This window comes from Erithacus rubecula, assembly GCF_903797595.1.
Source record: "Erithacus rubecula genome assembly, chromosome: 20".
NCBI lineage: Eukaryota > Metazoa > Chordata > Aves > Passeriformes > Muscicapidae > Erithacus > Erithacus rubecula.
Genome location: NC_136672.1, coordinates 2,020,717 through 2,041,506, shown reverse-complemented (window position 1 = coordinate 2,041,506; position 20,790 = coordinate 2,020,717). Strand labels below are relative to the sequence as shown.

Below are 20,790 nucleotides of genomic sequence, written 5' to 3'. Positions count from 1 at the left end.
GATTTTCCAGACTGTTCTCTGTGCAGAAAAGGCACTTGGCCCTAACACACTGCTGCAATATTTAAAATACAGGCCTGATGTGACAGTAGAGACCTTGAGAAGGGCAGACAAAGGCTGCTGTGCAGAACCCAGCCACAGGATGGTAACAGATGAGCCCTGATGACTCCACAAACATAAATAAATCACAAGGGACCAAATAAACACAAACCTGAACGTGGAACTCATGGAAGAGAGCAAGTAACCAATATATCTAAAAATGCATGAGAGATGTCACTGCTCTGAAACAGGTGAAGTTTAGTTTTTTGCAATTTTGGAAAGAGAAATTTTTCCACAGGCTTTGCACCTTCCCTTGGACAGGAATGTTCTCTTCCAACTCCCACACTCAGAACACCAGTACTACCTGCAGGAACACCTGTTCTCAGTCTACAACTCTCTGGAACTCACACCAAGAACTGTTCTGGTTTGTCCCCTGTGGGCCATTCTCTGAGGTTCAGCTTAAAAAGGCACATTCATCTCCTGATGTTCATGACTAGAAAGAAGCACTGCTTTCTAAAAAGAAGGAAAGCAGAGCAAGAATATGAATTTTGACCAGTATACAAAGTTCTGATGATATTCTAAGAAAATAAAAATATATATTGCCTATACAAATCAATCTTTATTGTCAAATGCTGCACTGCACAGAATGTATCTGATTGCCAGCCCTGTGCATGGACACAGACTCCTCCACCCTCCCCACTTCCCCTCTCAGCACAGCACAAGCAGAGCAACTACACACACCATCATTTGCACCAAAACAAAAACCTATCTGCAACCCAATTCTCTTTTCCTTATAAGTGAATGGTGTTCACCTGGAAAAATCACCAGAAAAATATATTTCATTTCTGCATTCAGATGAAATGGTCAGGCTTGCTACAGGGCTGGTCCCTTGTGTGGAAGCTGCCAGTGCTTTCAGTGCTCTTCACCTTCTTAAAGATAAAGAAGCACTCTTAGGGCTCCCCAGCTTCTAATAGTGCAACTGCCTCTCCCAGAAGGCAAAACAGTGCAGAGCAACCAGAGGGCAGAGCTCCTCTGAGAATGCCATGGCCCCATGGCTTTGCATCAAGTAATCCTCCTGCAGTGATTGTTGTCCTTCCCAGACCTGCTTTTTTTTTTTTTTTTTTACCAGTAACACACACATTCTTCCCAAGTGACAAGTGCTTTCCATCCTTTGCTCCCAACAACGTTTCAGAGAAGTCCCAAACTTCATTCTGTACCCAAGATCTTGTTGGAAATTATATCCATGGGAAAAGCTCTGTAGAGATTTTTGGTCATGGGAATTTGCAGAAACATGGATGCCCTTCTTATTTGGAAGAAAGGAGACCTGCTTGACAGGATGTTACACTTGTGTGCTCCTGCTTTAACTCCAATGTCCAATCACAGCCAAACCCACAGGTGACATTCACAGCAATCTTTGAAGACCTTCTGATTTAGGATCTGTATTTTCTCATGTGTGCAGCAACTGAAGCTGAAATCTCACCACTCTTCTTATTCTGGCCATAGTAGTCCACAAAGTCACCATCAGGGCCAACAAGGTACATAATTATTGTGTGATCCACCTGCAAGAGAGCATGGCATGGCTTGGCAAGAGAGACCACAAAAATCACAGCACACCAGCTCAGAAGGGAAACACAGGATCAGGACAGGCAGTGGGATACAGGGAAATGTGGAACTGGGATCAGGGCAGGCAGTGGGATACAGGGAAATGTGGAATTGGGATCAGGGCAGGCAGTGGGATACAGGGAAATGTGGAATTGGGATCAGGGCAGGCAGTGGGATACAGGGAAATGTGGAATTGGGATCAGGACAGGCAGTGGGATACAGGGAAATGTGGAATTGGGATCAGGGCAGGCAGTGGGATACAGGGAAATGTGGAACTGGGATCAGGACAGGCAGTGGGACACAGGGAAATGTGGAACTGGGATCAGGACAGGCAGTGGGACACAGGGAAATGTGGAACTGGGATCAGGACAGGCAGTGGGATACAGGGAAATGTGGAACTGGGATCAGGACAGGCAGTGGGACACAGGGAAATGTGGAATTGGGATCAGGACAGGCAGTGGGACACAGGAACATGTGGGATCAGCACAGGCAGTGGGACACAGGGACATGCGGGATTGGGATCGGGATTGGGACAGGCAGTGGGACACGGACACGTGGGATCGGGACAGGCAGTGGGACACACGGACATGCGGGATCGGGATTGGGACAGGCAGTGGGACACAGGGACATGCGGGATCGGGATCGGGATCGGGACAGGCAGTGGGACACGGACACGTGGGATCGGGATCGGGACAGGCAGTGGGACACACGGACATGCGGGATCGGGATCGGGATTGGGATAGGCAGTGGGACACGGACATGTGGGATCGGGATCGGGACAAGCAGTGGGACACAGGGACATTCGGGACAGGGGCGCCCCCTGCCGGCGCACTGACGCAGCCTCACCCATGCACATCCCGGATATTCTAATTGGATTTATATCAAAATTAACTCCACTGCAAATTTATTTAAGCACCTAACCGTGACAACATCTTTCTCAGCAAAGACACAGAGTTCTGCCGCTGGAAGCATGATTGCTCAGGACAGAAACACAGCTGTGCTCGGAGTTCAGCTGCATTAGAAGTGAGAAACCACAGCAACTTTGGAGCACATAGGAAAAGATCCAGTCAAATATGTCACAGATCAGAAAGAAATACGACTATTGCCAGGCTGGCTAGCTCCTGTGCTACTGTCTGCATTTCTGGGATTGTTTAGAACACACTTTGTTAAGGTTCTGAGCTTGCAGGAGGGCATTGTGGCTCTGACAACTTAACATACCACTGCACATGGGGCTTCAGTAAAGATCCAATAGCTGGTTTTAAAACCTGCATGCTGCTCTTATCTACAGCCTTTCAGTAAGCAAAGGCTCCTTTGACTTACTATGTAATCATTGTCCTCATCCTTGGGCCCTTCACTGTAGTACACACGGTATGCTTTAGCCACCTGGTCAATCTGTGCCTTGCTACCAGTCAATCCCACCAGCTTTGGAGAAAACTCTAGAGAAAAAGAAGACATTTACATATTTTAGTGAAAAGAATCCCTTCAAGAGGCTCCTTTTCAGTGCTCTGTATTACATGCTATAAGACACAGAAGAAGAGAGCAGGAATACCTTTAACATATCTGGCAATGGCTTCTTGGCTGTCCCTCTCAGGATCGATGGTGATGAAAAGTGGGGTCAGATTAGGCAAAGATGGGATTCGATCTGTGACATTAATAATTATTATTTATTTTAGAAGACCAGGTATCATCTCTCATCTTCTTTCAAACAAGCTCATAGCCATATCCTAGCCTACCCCAAGTGACTAAAGAGAGACCATTTTGTGCAGCATTTTTTGTGTAATTTGTGAAAGAAGCAAATGCCATGAGATGCAATACTCTGTGTCTGTGCTGGGAGCTTCCAGCCCCCAGCCAGAGGCCCTGCCCTGCTCAGCAGGGATGCAGACTGGCTCTGCTGCAGAAGATGCTGTGGGGTGATGCATATGTTGGAACACTGGCTGACACAAGGAAAGCACGCTGGGATGGTGGAGCAAGAGGAAACATGAAAACACAATCCAGGCTCTTTCCCTCACGTTCCAGCCAAAGCTTTCACTTTGGCCTGATTTCCCCCATGCTGGGGTACTATTAACCCTGCTCAGTAATTCTTCAGGGCCTGCAGGCTAAGAAAACACAGCTAATACAGAACCTGCCTCCTCCCTCTATTCCACAGCACAGCCACTCTCCTTCAGGAGACAATCTCATAGAGATGAACAAAAGAGAGGGAAAAAATCCTAACATACCTCCCAGTCACTTCTTGGCAAAAACACAGTATTTCCTGTAACCTGCCACCAACTTTTTATTCCCAAGACCCCTGCTGTGGAAAGTTCAGTGCTGTCATGTCAGATCCTAGTGACTCTAGGGATTGATCGATGTACCCCTTAGCGATTAATCAAATTACTGAATAGTAACCAGCAGCATTTAAATATATATATATATTACCAGTTATCATCATTTGTAGTATTTTATCAGAATAAACCTGACCCTCCAAAAGACCCCTACACCAACTGAATTCCCATACCAATTTCATCTACCACTGCAACCATTTTCTCCAGCTCATCAGGACAGATGTCAGGGCAGTGAGTGAAGCCGAAGTAGATCAGCACCCACTGGCCAATGTAGTCCTGGCTGGTCCTGGGCTGTCCCTCATGGCTGATGAGTGAGAAGGGCCCTCCCAGCAGCGGCTTCCCAATGCCTCGGTTTCGCTCCTTCTCCAGTTCTGCAAAACACAAGTGGGGATCAAACACACCCATGCCACAAACCTTGGGAGCAGTGAGGAAGACACTGCTCAGGGGCATGTCAAGATCCACCAATGCCTCTCACACAGAAACCCAACGTGCACATGCCTTCCAGAAAGCAGACAAAATCAAATACATCACTAAATCCCTTTGAAACATTTATTTTTCATTGTTACCCAACTTCATTTTTGCTTAAAAGGGGAAAAATAAAGACAGATATCTGGCCTGCTCTGAAACAGTGAAAGCAGCATCCATTGAAAACTGAACATACTCTAAAAGCTGCAATACCTCTGTTTTCAACAGTAAACCCACGAAAAGGAAGCGTGCGGGCAGCTCGTGCAGGAGAGGGCAAAGCTCAGGGGCTGCAGGGCAGGAACCCAGCGAGCCCGCAGCACCCAGCTCGTGTCTGCAGTGCACAGGGGGCACAGCCGCGCCCAAGCACGGCTGCTCCAGCCTAGGAACCTCAAAACTGAGCCCCCAGTTGCTCTGAATCTTTGAAACTTTTCTGCGGCACTTCCGCCAACACACGAAGTGGCAAAGCTGCGACACAGTGACGATGCCTGAGCGGGTAAAATACATCTGAATGCAAAACCCTACATTACCTGAACACGAAAAACGCTTCGCCCCAACACGAAACGCGACACTCCCGGCGCTATTCCCGCACCCCGCACTCACCCTCCTCCTTGTGCCGCTTCATCATCTTCATGCCGGCCAGCAGCCCTCCCCCCAGCACCACGGTGGCCGCCAGCGACCGCCACGACACGAGCTGCGGGGACAAGGGGTTTGTTCGGTGCCTGCTCAGGGCACGGGAGGGCCCGGCCCGCCGCCCGCGCTCCCTCACTCCCTCACTCACCCGCCTCTGGGCGCCCGCCCGCGGCCCGCGGCCCGGCGGCAGCTGCGACAGCGGGCGGCTGCGGGGCACGGGCAGCAGCGCCCAGCCGCGCACGGCCGGGCCCGGCAGCGGCCACAGCCGCAGCCCGTGACCCGCGCGGGCCCGCACCGCGCCCGCCCGCAGCCGCCACAGCCCCGCCGCCGCCATGCTGGCGCTGCCCCGCCCGCCCCTTCCGGCCCGCCCGAGGCCGCCATGCAGGCCGCGCCGCGCCTCGCCTTCGGGGTCATCGCCGACATACAGTTCGCGGACGCGGAGGACGGGTACGACTTCGGCGGCTGCCGGCGGCGCTACTACCGGCACAGCCTGCGCTTGCTGCAGGAGGCGGTGCGGGAGTGGGCCAGCGAGAGCCCGCCCATAGACTTCGTTCTGCAGCTGGGCGATAGCATCGACGGGCAGAACGCGCGGCGCGGCGAGGCCGAGAGCGCCTTGCAGCAGGTGCTGGAGGTGCTGGGGCAGCTCTCGGTGCCGGTACACCACGCGTGGGGCAACCACGAGCTGTACAACTTCAGCCGGGCGCAGCTGGTGCAGACGGGGCTGTACAGCCGGGCGGGCGGCTCGGCCGGGCCCGCGGACACGGAGTGCCACGCCTATCACTGCAGCCCGGGCCCGCGCCTCCGCCTCGTCGTGCTCGACGCCTACGACACGAGCATCCTGGGCACGGACCGCGGCGGCCCCCGCTACCAGGAGTCCCTGCGGGTGCTGCGGGAGAAGAACCCCAACGATGACCTCAACAGCCCCGAAGGTACCTGCGGCTCGGCAGAGGCGTGGGCGGGCGAGCCTTCGCTGTCCGGAGCTCCCGGTGCTGACAGCGGCATGCCAGGGGCTCAGGCGTGTGCCCCATTGCTGCCTCCCTGCCGTCAGTGCGGCCGCAGGCGGGCACAGCAGATGCTCCTCCGCACTCCCGGGCTGGAGCTGTGCTGTGCTCTGTGCCCGCAGTACCGAGCACCACGCAGCTGCTGGGGAAGCGGCTGTTGCAGAGCACCGAGTTGTGCCCACCCTGTCCCATGCCAGGGGGACACCCAACAGTGGAAACCCTGTTTTTGTAGCGTGACCAAAGCTCCCGAAAACGCTAACAAATAATCTTCTTTGTGCAAGGCGGCTGGAGTTTTGATCCAAGAAATGCAAAGAAAAACCACCAAAGGTTCTGAGAGTAAAGTAACCATCAGCAGATTTACATAAGGCAAGTAGAGAACCCATGTGAGGTGTATGCATTTGTGCCTAACCTTCTTTTTCATTGCAGGGCTTAAAGAACCTCATTTTGTAGCATTTAATGGAGGATTTAGCCAAGCCCAGCTGGACTGGTTCAATGAAGTCCTCAAGTTCTCTGATGAAAACCAAGAAAAAGTTATAGTTATGGGTAGGTGGATATGGAGGGGGATAGATAGACAATCAGAATGATTTGTGTTGGATGGGCCTCTAAAGCTAATCTAGTTTCATATTTGATGGGGGGTGTATACTCCCTTGGAAATATGGGGGGGGGGGGGGAAATTAGCTAGCCCGGGTATGTTAGCTATGGAAAACATTTAGTTAGTCTGGTGAGGCACAGATAGAACCCATGAAAGAGCAGAACAGCAACCATGCCTCACCCTGGGGGTGAGCTTTCTGTTCTCAGTTGGATGGCTGAACTTCCCAGCAATGAGGCAGATTCGTTACACTTATAACTCTCTTTATTCTTGATTTCTTTCCCTCTGGACTGCAGCTCACGTGCCCCTTCATCCCTCGGCTTCGGATGGGGTTTGCCTGGCCTGGAATTACGGGGCTGCCCTGGCGGTGGTGCACGCGCACCGGTGCGTGGTGTGCGTGCTGGCAGGGCACCTGCACGACGGCGCCTACTGCCTGGACGGGCACGGAGTCCATCACCTCACCCTGCAGGGCGTGATCGAGACCCCGCCCGACAGCAACGCCTTCGCGACCATCTACGTCTATGAAGATAAAATGGTTCTCAGGGGAAGGGGAAGGATTCCTGACAGAGTCATGCATTTCTGAAATACCGGGCAAATACAGATTGCTCTTCTTCAGGAAGGACTCGGACAGACATAGAGGAGATTCAGCTGTTTGCTTTTAGAAAGCTGTGCATGGCTGATCCTTATTGCTTTAGCTCAGTCATTTTTCTCTTGGATGCAGAATCCAGGAAATGATGTTTCTGTAAGAAAGCATCTGTTTTCTTTTCGGAGACTAGAGAAGGCCAGTAGTTGAAATACTGGAATGCAGAATGTTGATTTCAAACACCCAATCCGGACTGAATTGCTACTGTGAAAAGATGCAAACCATATAACTAATATTGGTCAAAAAAAGCCCCACTGCTGTTCTCTCAGCCAGTATTAAAGCATGCAGAGTTGTATCTGCCCAGCCACATCTCTATTTTTTTATTTTCTGTGAACATTACAGTAAGGTCTCATGTCTGGCAGAATATATCCAGCCTGTAGCTAATTCAGTCTTCTAGCATTGCTTTAAAAGACTGAAGTAATCCTCAGAAAAAGCTGAGCTTAAGGAGGATGGAAGCCATCTGTGCTGCACTATGGAATGCTGCAGATACTGTGTGTGCACAGCTGGGATCACCTGCAGCAGTGCTGAGAGAGCAAACCCTGACACCCATCTAAATGTGTGTGCTACACCTGGAGCTGTTCTGACTCTGTCCCAGCCAGCTCCTGAGTCCACTGTATCCACTGTGCTTCCTTCTCCAGGATGGATAGTGGGACATGCTTGCTGCTGCAGGGCTGCTGTGTGGGTCCTGCTTTCCAAGAAAAATTAGGTGAGCAGCAGAGTTGTGACAGTGCCCTCATCTGCTAGTGACAGGCTTGAATACGCATCTCTCAGAAATTAAAGATACAGAGACTTTCATTGAGTTTTCTTAAAAAAAATAGTGTTTATTACTTAGTAAAACCAGTGACTTTCAGTTAAAGATAACACCAAAAATAATTTTTCAGATATATTCTACATATGATTTTAGCACAGGACAGAAATACAGACTGCTCAATTTTCCAGTAAGTTTGAAATGGATTATCCAGGCATATTTTTGGAAGTTCTATGGCTGTAAATAGTCATTTATTAAAATAGTATTTGCTTTAGTTTTCCCTGATGTTACAGAATAGTAGATTTCCCAAATTCCGAGGTGATTGGAGACTGATCCAGGGATGCAGTATCTTGAATATACCATCAGAACAGACATTAGATCAATGGTGCTTGTAAAATATAAGAAGCAGCAAGGTGAACAGTTTCCATAGAAAAATTCCCTACTCAGATTTGAGTGTTCCTCAACATCTTACCAAATCTAAATTGGCACTGCTGGAAGCAGCCAGGTATTCTTGGGTCCTATCAAACTGACACTCACCTTGTTAAGCACCAAAGCAAAGGCAAGGAAAGTCAGCATAGGTTACTGTAGGCTTTCTCCCAGTCAGTTACATCACTGTTTTGCAGTGTGCTGGCCAAGACTCTCGCATGTCTTTGTTCACATAAATGTAGAGCCACGAAACAAAGGGGAAGAGGGCAACGAGCACTGCAGCAACCAGGAGAACTCCTCCCAGGGGACTCCTGTCACAGAACAAACCCAACAGAGCTACTTCAGATCACTGAACCTTTAAGGTTGAGAAAGGCCTCCATGATCATCCAGTCCAACCTTGGACTGCATACCACCACACCAACTAAACCCTCTGGTGCAGTGCCACGTCCAGTTGTTTTTTTTCACTCCACCACCTCCCTGGGCAGCCTGTGCCAATGCTTGCCCACTCTTTCAGTGAAGGAATTTTTCCTAGGATCTAATCTTAAACTCCCCTGGCACTGCTTGAAGCTTTTTCCTCTGGTCTTGTCCCTTTTCTCTGGGAGCAAAGCCTGAACCTCACCTGGCTGCACCCTCCTGTTGTAGAGTTGAACAGGAGTTATAGTGAAAAGGTCCCCCCTGAGCCTCTTTTCTCTAGACTGAGCCAGCTCCCTTGGTGACTCCTGGTGCTCCAGACCCTTCCCCAGCTCTGTTCCCCTCCCTGGACACACTCCAGTCCCTTGAAGTCCTTTTTGAAGTGAGGTGCCCAAACCTGATCTCAGGACTGGAGGTTCCTCAGCAGTGCCAGCACAAGGGACAGGCATTGTGCTCATCCTGCTGACCACACCATGGCTGGGACAGGCCAGGATATCCTTGGCTTTCCTGGCCACTGCTACAGCTACCACATAACATTCACATCTGCCTGCAGCTGGAAAGACAGCAGAGAGCCTTTGGCCCTTCAATGGGGCTCCTATGGATGCATCACCAGAGTCTTTTACTGAAGAGGTACAAAGAACTTCCTGACAACTCAGGCTACAGAAACTAGTTGGAATTTTTAAAAAGCACCTTAAGCAAAGGGAAAATGCCCTCATTATGGCAGGGGGCCATAAAAAGTGCTTTGTGTAGACTTACATTCCCCCCTGCCCCAACTGTTACCTGTGCAAGATCCTCCAGGCTGTAGCACCAGCTGCTACTGTTTGGGCAACTAGAAGGTTCAGAGAGTGTCATGAAACAGGAAAACAAGCTGCCCAAATCAACTGTGTGTTTTGAAGGAACTAGTCATTAAATGTGAACATTGGAATGGATTATTAAAAAAGAGAAAATAAAACTTACTTTGCTGAACTGCGACAAAGACATCCTATTGTAATAATCACCAGACCAAACAACTCTCTAAAAAGCCAAACAAAAAACAGGTCAGAGAATAATACAAACAGATGTTTACATTTCAACAATACAATTTTTGCCTCCAAAACAGTAGTGGCTGCTCCTTAGGAGAAGTTCAGTATATTTTGCTAGGATTATAATTATATATATATATATATATATATATATATATATATATATGCAAAGAGTTGCTTTGCTTCACACTACAAACCTACAAATCATCATGACAGCTAAACAGCTGCAGAAATTACTGTCTCCACGTTTTGTTCTACTGCTGGACTTAAATATTCCATAGCACATTTCTCTAAACATAGGCAAAGTAGGCACGTTTCTCATTGAAACAGAGCAAAGCAACATCCCAGTTTTCCAGACTGTGATTAGGCACAGAAGAAGCTGCCAGGGCTTCACCTCAGTACTTTGCAAGCACCTACTGTTTAGGCAACTCCTTGTCCTCAATCTCTAGGAGAACTTGGCAGCCCATGCCAGATGAACATGCATTTAGTATTGCCTCGAGAGTTTTTAAAACATTGATTACCACTCCTACAGCTCCAGGAAAAGAGCACAAAGCTGTTTCACCATGCTTGTGCCCTGGTCTCTGAAAGCCAGGCAAGTAAATCTAACAGCCTGCCATAATCAGGAAGGCATTGGCATTGTCCAAGAAGTCACTGGTTTGGAACATTATGGTCCCTCCTCTTTGGTCTGATTCTTCTAAACCAACAGCACTCACTGCAACAGCCCAGGAAAGAAAGTTTTGGAAGGGGAGGAGGAGATGGCCTGGTGAGCTGGATTTGGGTGAGGACAAATAAAACCCACTGCTTACCTGCCTTCCTCTTCATGAAAAATGTTTCCTTGAGCATAAGCAAACAAAGAGCAAGCCAAGACAATGGTCCCAAAAACACAGCCAGCAGAATGAAGGTCACAGAGGCTCCTCCAAACACCATTGTCTGGGGAAAAAATAGCCTGTCAGCCACTGTCATGAAGTAAACTCATCTGGGTCTTCTACTGACCTGAATGGCAAATACCTTTTGGTGAATTTAATAAACCTACAGTCCTACAAAAGTTGTGCTATTATAATCTTTATTTTCCACAGATCTTGGCACAAGGAAAACCCTAATTATGAGATTAACATGCAGATTCTCTTGACCAGCCAAATGCCTATTACACATGGCACCTATTACACAGTAAACCTTCCCTGAAATATTCAAAACCACAAATAACCAATCCTCCTGAGTTCTGAACTTAGGAATGCTGCCACTTTATAAGCTTAAGGTAGCCATAATGCCAAAAGGCTGCAATGGTGTAATTTGTGACAATACTGTGCATTCTGGAAGGTTTTCTTTTTAAGTGTGATTTTAGTTTATTCAGTGTAAGTATTCATCCAGAACAGATACAGTCACTTTGGGTATATAAAATGGCCTTATTTAAAATTATTTCCACTAAATTAAAATATAAAAATCTTTCCTATGTTCTAAAGTCCTGAAACAATTTTGATCTGAATGATCCTTTGAACTGCCATTAGCCCTCACAGTAAACACCCTTGGAAACACAGCCTTTGAATGTTCCTATTGCTGCCCATTGCTCTGTGGGGCAGTGCATTACCTGGCACTGAACAAGACCTTTAGCACTTTATTTTTTCACAGGACTGTGCAAAGCTCAGCTGCTCTTGAATGAGGCAGATAAACAAAACCACAGATTTACAACAACGAAACAAAGTGAGTTAAAGTGCTAAGGTCAACACAGAGCCAGGCTCAGAGCATGCTCCCAGGCTCCAGTTGGATTTTAAACTGGAATTGGGGTGCAAAGGCTGGCCCATCCCAGCAGCTGGGCTTTCTGCTGGGCTCCTCTCCTCAACTTAAGCATGCCCAGCCACCAGCACTAAAGCAATGACCAGCTTCTGCAGAAATAGGTCCTACAGCTTTTTTGCCTTCAGAAGGTAGTAGGATGTGTTTCCACACAGCCTGATTTTAATCTGTGGTTCAGTTAAGGGAAAAAAAAAAAAAAAAAAAAGCCAAACAACCTTTTGAGGGCAAAATTTGAGCAGAGGTTATTTTGCACACCAGTGTCATACCTGTTACTGAAGGGTTGATGCTGACAAGCAGTGTCAGGGCAGCTGGCACTAAGTAGACAACCTGTTAATGACACAAATCTACTCGGTAGCAAAATTTAGCGAGGCCAGGAAGCAGAAGTGCCCAGCTGCAGCAGCACTTTGTCAGAGGCACAGAGCAGATCCCAGTCTCTCACCATCCAGTATGCCCTGGCCCTGCCAGTGCTCATCTTCACCATCACCACCCAAAATCCCAGGCTATCAGCCCACAGCCAGCCCTGATTCTTCTGCTCCTGGGTTACAGAATACTGGCTGCCTGACCGGCCGGCAGAGCCCCTTCCCTGAATCCTGATCCTCCAGGGAAAGCACTGACGGGACAGGTCCTGCCGGCCCTGGGCTGCCAAACCCTCCACCCGCTTTGGTGCCGCTGTCGGAGGGGCTGACGCAGCCCCGGGCACGCAGGGGCAGCCGTGCCCAGCCAGCAGCTCCTGCCGCACACGGGCTGTGCCCAGGCCGGGCACAGCACGGGGCTCGCTCCCCGTTCCCTGGAGCGGCTCAAGGCGGCTCCCGCTGCGGACTCAAGGCAAGCACGGGGCCAGGGGCACAGCGGGGAGCCGGGCAGGAGGAGCGGGAGCAGCTCGGGGAGCTCTGCATAGGCAAGCGATGCTCTGCAGGGGCAGATTGGGATGAAATAAGGCAGACCCTGGAAGGTCGGATTCCAGCCGCCGCTGCGGTCGAGACATCGTTTTCCCGGCGTCCGCCCGCTCTTCAGCTGGAAGCCGGGACGTTTCCTCCGGCGGCCCCGGATCGCACGGGCGTGAGCGGAGCGGGGCTGGGGCGCCGGAGCTCCGGGGCAGGAGGGGAAGGGGAAAGAGAGAGCAGCCCCTACTCACCATCCACAGCCCCGCGTTCGGGGTCGTTCACCTGCAGCGGGAGGCGCGCACTGAGAACCCCGCAAGGCCAGCCCGGCCCGGCCGGGGCCGCGCTCCGCGGGAACGGGAGCGGAGGGGACGCGAGGGGAGCCCCGCCCTCACCTGCACGGCGGCCGCCAGCCCGAAGAAGGCGGCCATGAGCAGATTGCAGAGCCGCCACAGCCGCGCCGCCATGGCCGGGGCGGGCCGGGGGACGGGACAGAGGGGCGGGACGCGGGCGGGCCCCGATCCGGGGGCCGATCCCGGTGACCAATCCCGGTGACCAATCCCCATCGCGGCGCCGATCCCGATCCCGGGACCGATCCCGGTGCCGGTGACCAATCCCATCGCGGCGCCGATCCCGATCCTGACCGCCCAGGACGGGACGGGACGGGACGGGACGGGACGGGACGGGACGGGACGGGACGGGACGGGCAGCACGGCGGTACTGCGAGGTGGGCAGGCTGTGGCACAGGGTGCTCAGAGAAGCTGCCCTGGATCCCTGGAATATCCAAGACCAGGTTGGATGGGGTGTGCAGCAGCCTGGGACAGTGGAAGGTGTCCCTGCCCATGGCAGGGGGTTATACGAGATGAGTTTTAAGGCCGCTTCCAACCAAAAGCATTTTTGTGATGGTTCAGGTTTTGTTTTTAAGGGATTCAGTCATTTTGTGTAGTCTGGAGAACCAAAAAGGATATTGCTCAGAAGAATAGCACGGTGCCATCATTCTTGGATCATTTATGATGAAAAGTTATAATAAGTGATGAAGTCCTTTAGAAATGTGACATTTACCAAAACTGAACCTCTGTGAGAACATGTCTTCCACCGATTTCAGTATCAGCACCACACAGTTCCTCAGCACTCAACAAAATCAGGTCTTGCTGAATTGTTACATGGAGAACATGGAAACGTGTCCACATTTGTGAAGACGATTAATTCTCATCTTATTTTAAATTGAGTCGTTCCTTGAGCAGGTTACAAGAGATGAAATTACTGCAGGTAAAGCCACAGAGAAGTAAGAGTTGTCTTTGTGAGAATCCCTACCCCTCATCTCAAAAGAAGCAGAGATCTAATAATGAATCACCTTCATGCCTTGTTTCCAGGTCAAGGATAGGCTCTTGAATGTATTTTCTAACAGAAAGGGATTAATTTGGGGCTAGGAAATGGAAATGTCAAGGATTAAAAAGTAACAGTGGTGATAAAAAGTGTAAGAAGAATGTAAGAGACAGCATGTCTTTCATTAGCATAATAATTATTAGCAAAATATCATAGGAAAATAAAAGCAGCCAGCTTTCAGGCACACCAGTTTCTTCTTTGTGTGGGAAACAGAATTATGAATCACTGCCCATTTTTTCCAACCATACTAGCTGATCTTCAAAATACAAATTATTCTGTGATTAAGTTTTTGGCTCTTTAATTTGTCTGATCATAAGTTATTGTGCAAAATTTGCACGGCTCACCTAGTTTCTGTCACGGCTGGGCTGCTCCTTGACATCTTATGGCTGCATGGTCAGGAGGGGAGAGAGCAGATGGGAGAAACTGATAGAGACTGGGAAGGAAGCAGAGAAATAGCAGGACAGACACATCCAGGGCCCTGTGTGGTGTGGGACAGGACTGCTGAGGGGGAGGGAAGGAGGCTGGGGCAGGCAGCAAGCAGCTTCTGATGGGCACTTGGGAGGCATGGCATGGAAGATTTGGCAATCCTGTGAGTGACCAAAGTTCAGTGACACAAGAGCAAGCAAAGGCAAAAAGCTCCTCTGTCTCTCCTGGGATAGGATCAAAAAAGAGATTGGTTTGCCAGCTATGATATTCTTTACTGCTCTAATTCATAGAATCACAAAATATTCTGAGCTGGAAGGGACCCATGAGAATCATAGAGTCCAGCTCTTGAATGGATGGCCCATTCAGGGATCAAACCCACAACCTTCATGTTAGCATCATGCTCTGGCCAGCTGAGCTGAATGGAATTCAAAAGTATTCAGACTGTAACATGCCATAGACATAAAAAGGTCTTTCAGTGTTGCAGAGAAAAGGTCGAGGCTGTTCACTTTAAAGCTTTACCAACTATCCTGAGCACTTCCTCCAACCACCGCTGCAGGGACACAGGAGACTTTTGCCAGCACAAGGCAATACTGACTTCTCCCATGAGAGGGAGGCACAAGAAACCTTTAGTATCCCTGAGTAGGGCTTGAAGCTGCTTGTTCTTCGATAGTAGGCAAAACATCTTCCCTTTCTTATGACTCGCTGGATCTGCTTCTCACCCCATAGCAGTCCAAGCTTATCTTTACTGTGGCAACTCCCCCTGTAAAGAACAGAGGCAGGAGGGATGGGCCCTACAGCCACGCTGTGACATTGAGAGCCAGGACATTTCCCAAGGCCTTTAAGAGAGCTTCACTACAACACAACTACAAGCCATAGTCACCCAACACAGTGGACCCATTCCTCATATCATGAATGGTCATAGGTTGGTTTGGATTGGATCAAAATTGATTAAAAGGCTCTGGGTGGGCAGGTGAAGGGCTCAGGGCATTTTATGTGTCCCTGGCTGCAGAACCCTGACTGCAATTCCAAAAAGGACTTCTGGAGATAAATGCAGGGTTGAAACAGCTGGTATTGCAAAAAGAGCTCTGGGTTTAGTTGCCTTAACTGGTGGGTCAGGCACCAGGAGCAGGGAAGGATGGAGTGGAGCCCACCTTCCTGAGAATGGGAACAGCCCTGTGTTCCCTGATTGACCAACTTCAGAGGACACATTTCTGAAGCAAAGGCAAACCCATCCCTGAGATTTTTCTTGCTTAAGGACCTGGGTGCACCAGGTGAGTAATGTAGAGGGCCGGGAAACATGATACAGACTTCAGGGGGGTTTGATTTTTTACAGACAACAGTCTGTAATGTTGAACTTCATATGTCATATTGGTTGTTGAATGGCAATGCCATGATATGTCACAGCTACCAAGGACAGTGAGCACAGGCTGCTCCAGGCACACCAGTCATGGACTAACTGAGCTCAACAGACACCTTGGTGGGGCTGGCCAGTGACCACTGAAATCATACCTGTGCTTGTGTAGAGTTATATGAATATATATGTATATGTATATAGTTGGAAAGTATAAGATTGGGCATGATGGAAATGATACAGAATAAGGGGTGGATGATGTCCTGGCTGCAGAGAGAATGGCACATCAGGAAAAAAGCTACCAAACCACTCTCATGTCCTGGTGTGGCACAATGTTTTAGGAATAAAATCATGAGTAACAGATGTCACATATGTTGAGTTTAGGAAGGTTTTTAACATTGGCTATCCTGACCCCTTCTTAAGAAGATATAAGGGCATGGTGGGTGTAAAACTAGTGAGATCACTCACCTCAAGTGCTAATTATCAGTGTTTGTCAAAATGGAAGGACATTTTTGCAGGGGTCCGTTGTGATGCCAGATCTTTTTAATTACTTCAGTTAACAGCCTGGATGATTAACACCCATGACTGCTTTATTAAACCTGCTAATTACTCCAGGCTGTTGAGGAAAGCAAAGACAGTAGGATTCAGCACTAGATGGAGAAGTGGTCTGCAATCTACATGGCAATATTCAACAGGAACAACTTCCAGCATTATTTTTATGAGCTGTGAGCAACATAGGTTCAGGTGAGGGGACTGGGTGGATGCAGTTTTCCAAAAAACCCAAACAAAAAAAAAAAAAACAAACAATAACAAAAGCCACAAAACAAACCAGACAAGGTTCCCCCAAACCCAACCAAAAAAAAAAAAACCTCCAGCAACAGGGTAAGCTAGAATAGTATGCCTAACTAGGGATGCTGTACTTCAAAAAAATGCAGATGGACAGAGAAAACATCAAAGGAGGTCAGTAAGGATGCTGGGAGGCATAGAAAACATGAAGAAAGGCTGAAGGAAATGAATTGATGTAATGTGTAGAAGAGAAAGCTGAGGCAAGGATGTGAAGGGAAGCATTGCAGTTCAACATTGCACAATATCAAGTGCCCAAGGGGTCATTTTGAAGAAGGCTATGGTCATAGTGAACAGGGCAGGATATAAGGGATTTGAAATAAAAAACCAAAAGAAAACCACAAAACCCTGAAGTTAGGCTTTTGGATGATGTTAGGATGTGTGCCAGAGCAGATTGCTAGGGAATGGCACAATCCCCATCACTGGAGGTCCTTAAGAAAAAGTTTCATAAACGTGTCAGAACAGGTATTGTTGATCCTCCCAGATTTGCAGTGAGGGGAAAGTATGACTTTAGCTAATTGTAAGCAAACCACATGTAGGGGGCACATAGCAGAAGTGGAAGTCACCTTGTGCCAGTGTTTGCCAGTAGGCACTGGGTTTCTGCATCAAAGCCTGCAAGGTGCCACCCTGGACCTGCCCTCAGGGTTTAATGAAGAAGAGAAAGCTTAAGCAAAACAGGGAAGAGAAAAAAAAAATGTGGGACTATGGAAGGGAATGTTTTTTTTGTGTCAGGATCCAAACTGCACCCTCTGTCCCTGCCTACCCCAAAGAAGTTTAACTCTCAGAATTCAAGACCGGTTTGCTGGTAAGAGCAAGTGGTTTAATCGCCATCAGGTGGCTTTGGAGCATTTTGAAAAAAAATGGAAGAAACCATGTGTGTGTATGTATGTTTGTATGTATATATATATATATATAAACCACTCTTCACTCATTCACCTGGCAGCTGTTTTTAGCCAAAGCTCTTACTTTGGTTGCCACCTAAGCTATGTTACAGCTGTGTCCTGGGGCTGTGAGCCAGACCCTGATCTGGGAACTCGAACATCAGCCCTGCCCATTACAGAAGATTTGTGTGAAGCCCAGACTGAGCCTGGTCTCTGCCATGGGACTGTGCTGCTCACCTGGCTCAGGTCTGGCTGCTGGCTGTGGAGGCCACTGCCCATCCACCAGGTTATGCTGTACTTCCCTCACAGAGCAGCCATCCTTGGTGCTCCCTGGTTGTGCAGGTGAAGGTACAGAGTTGGGATTCTGCTGGTGTGAGGCAGTGAGATGTCCCGTTTGGGAATATGGGAGGAGAGGATAAGGGCACACCCTCACCTGGTGTGTCTGTGGGCTTTGTTACAGGCTCGTCCAGGTGATGGTTGCCACCCATGGTGCTCACACTAGCCACACCCAGGAAGGGCTGTTCCTTGTTGAAGCTCTGGGTACAGGTGACTCCCCTTCCTCTCCTAATTAAAGGGATAAAGTGGCCAGACTGGAAGCAGTTTTGGAAAAGTCATGTCCCCAGAGAGAGTAGAGGCCAGAATGGGACAGTGAAGGGCAGCAGCCTAGGTTCAAACCCAGCAAGGAGGTTACTGCGATCTTGGGTTGTGTGAGGGGTTATGGTGTTCCCATGACAAAGGAGAGCTACATCCTTGGCAGGGAGGGAGTTGCATTTGCTGGATTATCAGGAGTTGGGAGCAGAAACAAAGAGATGGTCAGCACCAGTTCTGACCTCTCCTCCCACTTCCTGACGGTGAGCTCAGCAGTGCGAGCAAAGAAAAGTCTTGGTTTTATCATGAGGCAAGAGGAATCAATACAAGCTGAACTGGGAGAGAAAGAGAAAAAAAAAATGAAGGCAGGATGGAGAGGCAGCTCCTGCCCCAACCTCCTCCCCTAGTGCTCAAAGGGTGATGGTTTGTAGTTTCTGGTGGCACTTCCAGTGTGTGTTCAGGGCTATTATCACCTCCGCGGTGACAAGGGCAATAAAGCAGCAAGGAAATAGTCATTATATTTCTAATACATGGGACATGCAGCACTTTCCTCAGCCCATCTCCATTCATAAAGGAGGTCAGTACTGTTTCTACTACAAAGGTGAGGACACAAGGTCTCCTGTATGTGAAGGGCTGTCCCTATGACATGCAGCAGGCTGGAGAGGGCCCACAGCTCTGGGGCAACAATTTCACTGCTCTCATTCACAGTATGTGCTGTCCCTACGACTGGGAGTGTGGGTTTGCTGGAGTTAAGAGGAACGATCAGAAACCATGTGCTGGCATGAACAGCGGTGGCCAAGAGAAGAAAGAGAATGAGGGGGAGACTGATGGTGGCAGAAAAGGCTGATGCCCTGGGTGGCCGGGAAAGCACGGCAAGGAGCTGTGCCCTGTGGTCCCGAGGGAGCCGGGAGAAGTTTGCAAGGGGCTGCCCGTGTGAGAGAAGCCCTAACCCTATGGCGAAGATGAGAGATACGATAAAGCTGCTGGGGCCGACTGCCGGCCCCCGAGGGGATGCGAGACAGGACAGCAGATGTCCGGGCGCCGCCGGCTGAAGGGCTGAGCGCGGTGCGGGTCCCGACGGGCTGCGGGCGATGCCCCCCGGCCCGGGGCAGCAGCAGCGGAGCCGCAGCACCGCCCGGGGATGCCCCGGCCCCCCGCGGGAGGCAGCGCCGCCTCCGCCCGCCGCAGCGGAGCCGCAGGCGCGGGGCCCCGGCGGGGAGGGGTTTCGCGGCCCCAGCCGGGGGCGGACGGGCGGCGGGGCCGTGTGTCCTGCCCTGCCGGGGAGGGCCCTGCGCAGCGCCGCCGCCGCTGCTCCCGCTCCGCGCACAATGGCGACTCCCAGCCCCAGCGGCGGCTCCGGGGGGAGCGGGAGCGGGCCCGGCCCGGGCGCCGCCAGCAGCAGCAGCAGCAGCATGCAGGGTAAGCACCGCCGGGCCGGGCAGCGCGGGGCCGGGCCGGAGCCCGCCGCGGGTCTCGCCCTGCTCGGGCCGCGGGGACCCCCGGGCGCTGCCGGCTCGCGCCCCCCGCGCCGGGCCGCGGCCGTGGAGCGGCGCTGCCCGCGGGAAGCCGCGGCCCCGGCTCGCTCCGGCCCTGGCGGCCCCGCTCCGGGCCTGCCCCGCTGGCGGCCCGGCCGCGCCCGGCGCGCTCGGCGGGAGGAAGCGCGGCCCTGGCCCTGCCCGCCGGGGCGCGGGGCCTGCCCGGAGCTCGGCCCCGGCCGCCGGGACAAAGGCCGGGCTGGACGCGGCTCCGGCCTCTCCCGGCGGGGAGCGCTTCTGCGGCCGCTCCGGGTGAGCGGCGCAGGCCGCGGCTGCAGCAGCATCCCGGGGGGCCCGGCCGGAGCCCCGTGCGCTGGGGGCGGCCCTTGCCCGCAGGAGCCCCGCGGTGCGGCCGGGCCGGGCTGCGGCACCACGGCTCTGCCCCGGCCCTCCGCTCCGCCGTCTCCTTTCCTCAACACAAACGTTTAACTAAAATCACTTCAGCGCGAACTTACGCTTCAGTTTCGTTCCGTTCCGATGGAAATTTACAGTGCTGCAGCGGGTCGTGTTGGTTCCCACCGGCACTTGTTGATGGTTGAGCAGCCTTGCAAAAACGGTGGATATTTGTTCTTCAGAAAGGCCTCAGCAAACCCTTTTGAGTTTCTCCTTTAAAGTTAGACCACTGAAAAATACTCTCTGCTTGAAAAACCTTTTAGGCCTTATTAGGCTGAGGTGGCACCGTGCTGGTTTGTTTGGTTTTTTAAATTAAATACATGAACGATAGTATTAAAGAAGCAATTTTGGTCCCAGTTTGGTCCCTGGTTTGGGACCAGGAAAAAGGAACACTTGCTCTCTCTCAGGGAGAAGTGCAGGTACTGCTGTGAAATAATGTTTGCCACAGTTATTTGCTATATTCTGTGTTGTGTCCTGGTATGAACTGTGCTGAGATTGGTGGGGACTTGTTTGGGCTGAGAACTGATGGTTAAACTAAAGAGTTTGGTATATTTGGTGTGAAAAGGTGAATTTTGGCTCCTTGTAGTTTCCTTTGTGTCAAGGGTTGGGTACCTTTTGGGCCTTGTTAAGACAAGACAGTATTATCCATCTTTCAAAAACCAGAATCTCCAGCCTTGTGAATTAAATGCATAGGTTAAAAACTTGACCATGATATGCCAAAACAGTTGTGATTTAAGAAGAACAAGCCTTGTTCTTGTGGTGCATTTACGATCCTCGGTGTTGCCTGTTGTATTTCCACCTGACCCATTTTTCATATTTGCGTT

General features: G+C 50.6%; 4 protein-coding genes across 5 annotated transcripts in view; 2 read left to right on the top strand and 2 right to left on the bottom strand.

Moving 5' to 3' along the window:
* Window positions 1–635: 635 nt before the first annotated feature.
* Window positions 636–5,388, bottom strand: SCO1 (synthesis of cytochrome C oxidase 1; the record flags this gene model as incomplete). The annotated part of the gene is made up of 6 exons (XM_079323182.1): window positions 636–1,595; window positions 2,959–3,074; window positions 3,188–3,280; window positions 4,133–4,330; window positions 5,025–5,115; window positions 5,203–5,388. The coding sequence occupies 6 exons, from the start codon at window positions 5,386–5,388 to the stop codon at window positions 1,467–1,469; spliced, it is 813 nt and encodes a 270-aa protein (XP_079179308.1). The 3' UTR covers window positions 636–1,466.
* A 45-nt stretch (window positions 5,389–5,433) lies between these two features.
* Window positions 5,434–7,582, top strand: ADPRM (ADP-ribose/CDP-alcohol diphosphatase, manganese dependent; the record flags this gene model as incomplete). Its single annotated transcript, XM_079323189.1, has 3 exons — window positions 5,434–5,983; window positions 6,482–6,598; window positions 6,941–7,582. The coding sequence occupies 3 exons, from the start codon at window positions 5,434–5,436 to the stop codon at window positions 7,225–7,227; spliced, it is 954 nt and encodes a 317-aa protein (XP_079179315.1). The 3' UTR covers window positions 7,228–7,582.
* Window positions 7,583–8,147: 565 nt separating this feature from the next.
* TMEM220 (transmembrane protein 220) lies at window positions 8,148–13,036 on the bottom strand. The gene is given in 7 exon segments (XM_079323191.1): window positions 8,148–8,772; window positions 9,830–9,886; window positions 10,701–10,824; window positions 11,949–12,009; window positions 12,818–12,832; window positions 12,834–12,848; window positions 12,959–13,036. Coding segments are annotated over 7 exon segments (477 nt in total). The 5' UTR covers window positions 13,031–13,036; the 3' UTR covers window positions 8,148–8,639.
* Window positions 13,037–19,235: 6,199 nt separating this feature from the next.
* MAP2K4 (mitogen-activated protein kinase kinase 4) overlaps window positions 19,236–20,790 on the top strand; it is a 66,402-nt gene continuing 64,847 nt past the window's right edge. Inside the window, exon 1 of one of the 2 annotated variants that reach the window (XM_079323165.1) lies at window positions 19,236–19,457. In XM_079323165.1, the coding sequence (XP_079179291.1) occupies window positions 19,367–19,457 (91 nt within the window). In that variant the 5' untranslated portion in view covers window positions 19,236–19,366. The remainder of the gene's footprint in view (window positions 19,458–20,790) is intronic. The other variant, XM_079323166.1, reaches the window with a different exon arrangement.